A 3,393-nucleotide genomic window follows, 5' to 3' on the forward strand; every position below is an offset into this window, starting at 1 on the left:
CCCCCCCCCCCGGCTCCCGTCCCATGGCGGATCCGAGTTGCGGGACCACGCTGGCAGCAGGGGAACGGCGGAAGGCCGCGTGTGTTTCCACAACTACCCTTCCTCGGGCCGGAGCAGGAAGGCCTCTTTTCAGAGGCCCCCCAGGCGCGATCTTCCGCTTTTGGCTGACATCACCCCATCTATCCCCTTTCATCTCTCCCCTTCCCTCCCCTGCAATTTCCCCCTCCACCGCCCCTCCCCTCTCTCTCCTCCCCCCCCCCATACACACACACACACCCCCGCTGTCCGCTCGACCAGTCGCGAACGCCATGCCCCCTAAGCCCAGCCTTCAGAAGGGGAAGCCCGCTGCGGCGGGGCAGGTTTTCCGCCCCTCCCCTCTGTCAGGAATCCTGAACAAGCGGACCCGGCCGGCCGGGGGCGCGGCGCCCCCTGCTCAGGCCCCTCCGAAAAGGCAGAAGGCCCACGCCAGCGCCGGGAAGGGCGGCCGTGCGCCCCCTCCCACTGTTGCGTCCAGCGATAGCGATGACAGCGACTTCGATGAGGATGATATGCCCCTGGATCCGGAGGACCAGTCAACCGATGTCGATGTGCTTGACTTCTCCACCACGTCCAGCACCGAGGAGGACGACGACGCGTACGCCCGGGCACCCATCTGCTCCCCCAGTCCCCGCCCCCCTTGGAACCCGCGCTGACTCTCCACTCTGCTGATGCCTCTCTTCTTCCCCCCCCTCCCCCCTCCCCCCTCCCCCCTGCTGCCGCACCAACCAATCACAGGATCCGCTCTGCCCTTTTGAAGTTCATGGCGAAGGCCGGCATGAAGCCCGACACGGGCGCCCTCTCTCCGCAGGAAGATGACGACGATGATGGTGCCTCCAGCGGGGATGGCCTTGGTGATGACGATGACGAGGCTGCCTCCCCCGCCGGCACTGACGATGATGACGATGATGATGATGCGGAGGAGGAGGAGCAGAGCGACGATGACGACGACGACGATACCGGCGCTCGCCTTCTCAATGACCCGGCCCTGAAGGGAATGGGCGACCTGTCGGAGCTACTGACCGGCAACTATGCGTCGGACTCGGATGACGACGGGTCCGACGCCGAAGGCGCCGAGGAGGTGGCCCCGCCCATTGTCGACTCGGATGACGACGACTCGGACGATGGCAGCGACATCGACTACAGCGCATACATGCTGTCGGACGAGGAGGACTCCGATGCCGAGGACGAGGCACGCGCGAAGAAGCCCGCCAAGAAGCCCGCCAAAAAGCCGACCGTCGACTCGGACTCCGACTCGGACTCCGACTCCGACATGGACATGGACATGGACTCCGATGATGAGGACGGGGAGGACGATGAGGACAGCGCCGAGGACGAGGAGCTCACCCTGGAGGATGTTCTGGCCGGCAAGACCGCTGGCCGTGGGGCCCAGCCCCCGAAGAAGGCCAAGCGCCAGACGCAGGTGGTCCTGACGCATGCCATCCTCCTGGAGTGGGAGGCGGTCCTGTCGCGGCCGGGCGAGGGGGTCGGTCTGGCCAGCAACTTCCGCAAGCTGCTGCAGGCCTTCAAGTCGGTGTGCAACCGTGCTGACGCCCTGGAGGCGGACCTGTCCTCCGGCGACGGCAAGAAGAAGCCCAAGCCCAACGAGCCGTATGTCATCAACAGCTCGGCCGGTACGTGTCGCCCTTCCCCCCGCCCCCTCCTCTTTCTCTTCCGGCCACTGTGCTCCCCTTTCCCTCCTCCCCTTCGCCCTGGTAACACCCCTCGCCGTACCTCTCTTCTCTGCCGCCCCCCCCCCCCCCTCCCCCCCGCTCGGGGGCAGTCTTCAACAAGGTCATCATCATGACCCTCAAGTACTCGGCCCCGGCGCTGGACCAGCTGCTGGGCCTGGCCCCCGGCCCGGCGCCGGCGCCGGCCGCCAACGAGATGGACGAGCTGGCCGGCGCGCCGCCGGCGCCTACGGCCGACAAGGCCGTCCCTCCGCGGGCCCCGCACACCAGCCCCCGGTGGGGCACGCATCGTCTGCTTGTCAAGGCCCTGGTCACCAACATGGCCAAGCTGCTGAGCCAGATTTCCGACGTGCGCCTCCGGTCGTACATCCTGTCGGCGGCCCGGTCCTTGGTGCCCTTCATGGCCACCTTCGGGGCGGTCATCCGCCGGCTGGTGCGCCTGCTGCTGGACCTGTGGGGCGGCTCCGAGGAGACGGTCCGCATCTCGGCCTTCCTGCTGCTGATGCGGCTCACCCGCGAGGACATGCCGGAGGCCGTGGGGCTGTCCGTTCGCCGAGGCCTGTACATGACCTTCGTCAAGAATGCGCGCTTCGTCACGGTGCGCAATCTGTCGCATCACAACTTCCTGATCAACTGCCTGGTCGAGGCGTACGGGGCCGACCCGATCGCCGCCTACCCGCAGATGTTCATCTACATCCGGCAGATGGCCATCCACCTGCGCAGTGCCCTGAATGCCCTGTCCACCGGTGGTGGCGCCGGCGCCAAGGGCAGCGGCAAGAAGAATGCCCCGGCCCATCGGTCCCTTTACAACTGGCAGTTCCTGTCCTGCCTGCAAGCGTGGGCTCGCATCCTCGGGGCCATTTGCCATCATGAGCGTCCGCTTGCCGGCCAGGAGGGCCTCAAGGTCCTCCGGCCGTTGATCTTCCCCCTGGTGCAGGTGTGCATGGGCGCCATTCGCCTGCGCATGGCGGCCCGGTATCACCCCCTGCGACTGCACATTGTCCGCCTGCTGGTGGAGCTGTCCCAGGACACTCGGGTCTTTGTGCCGGCCCATGCGGCCCTGCTGGACATCATCTCCCGGCTGAAGCCGACCAGTGCCTCGGGCGCGTCGCAGTCCAACCAGACCGCCCGCAAGCTGGACCTGGTGGCCGCCGTGCGTGTGCCCCGGTCCATGTCCACCAGCCCGGCCTTCCTGGACAAGGTGCTGGAGACCAGTGCCGACCTCCTGCTCGATTGGTTTGGCGGCCTCATGTGGAACCATGTTTCCTTCCCGGAGCTGGCCACCCTGGTGACTGTGCATTTGCGCAAGTTTGTCAAGCTCAATGGCGGGCACTTCCGGTCGGCGCGCATGATCCGTGATCTCATCGCCCAGGTGCGCCTTTGTCCCCCTTTTGTGGCCATGCCTGCCCTCTTTCTCTTTTCTCCTTTTTTTTTTTCCTCCCCTGCTCCTCAGTCTCCCTCTTCTCCGGTTGTGGTGCGAAGGCGGGGAGAATGCTCTCTGCTGAACCTCACTATTGACTCGAATGTGCACACTCCCTTCCTCCTCTTCTCCTTGCTTTCTCCTCCTGCTCTCTCCTCCTGCTCTCTCTTCCTGCTCTCTCCTCCTGCCCTCTTCTCCTGCCCTCTTCTCCTTGCTCTCTCCTCCTGCTCTCTCCTCCTGCTCTCT

At 65.9% G+C, this 3,393-nt stretch overlaps 1 protein-coding gene across 1 annotated transcript in view; it reads left to right on the forward strand.

Annotated features, from left to right (window-relative positions):
• Positions 1-243: 243 nt before the first annotated feature.
• H696_04763 (hypothetical protein) overlaps positions 244-3,393 on the forward strand; it is a gene marked incomplete at its 3' end in the record, with an annotated part of 4,061 nt that continues 911 nt past the window's right edge. The window contains exons 1-3 of the mRNA XM_009498626.1: positions 244-634; positions 775-1,670; positions 1,820-3,099. Coding sequence (XP_009496901.1) covers positions 309-634; positions 775-1,670; positions 1,820-3,099 — 2,502 coding nt within the window. The 5' untranslated portion in view covers positions 244-308. The remainder of the gene's footprint in view (positions 635-774; positions 1,671-1,819; positions 3,100-3,393) is intronic.

Source organism: Fonticula alba (genome assembly GCF_000388065.1).
Source record: "Fonticula alba strain ATCC 38817 unplaced genomic scaffold supercont2.8, whole genome shotgun sequence".
Taxonomy (NCBI): Eukaryota; order Rotosphaerida; family Fonticulaceae; genus Fonticula; species Fonticula alba.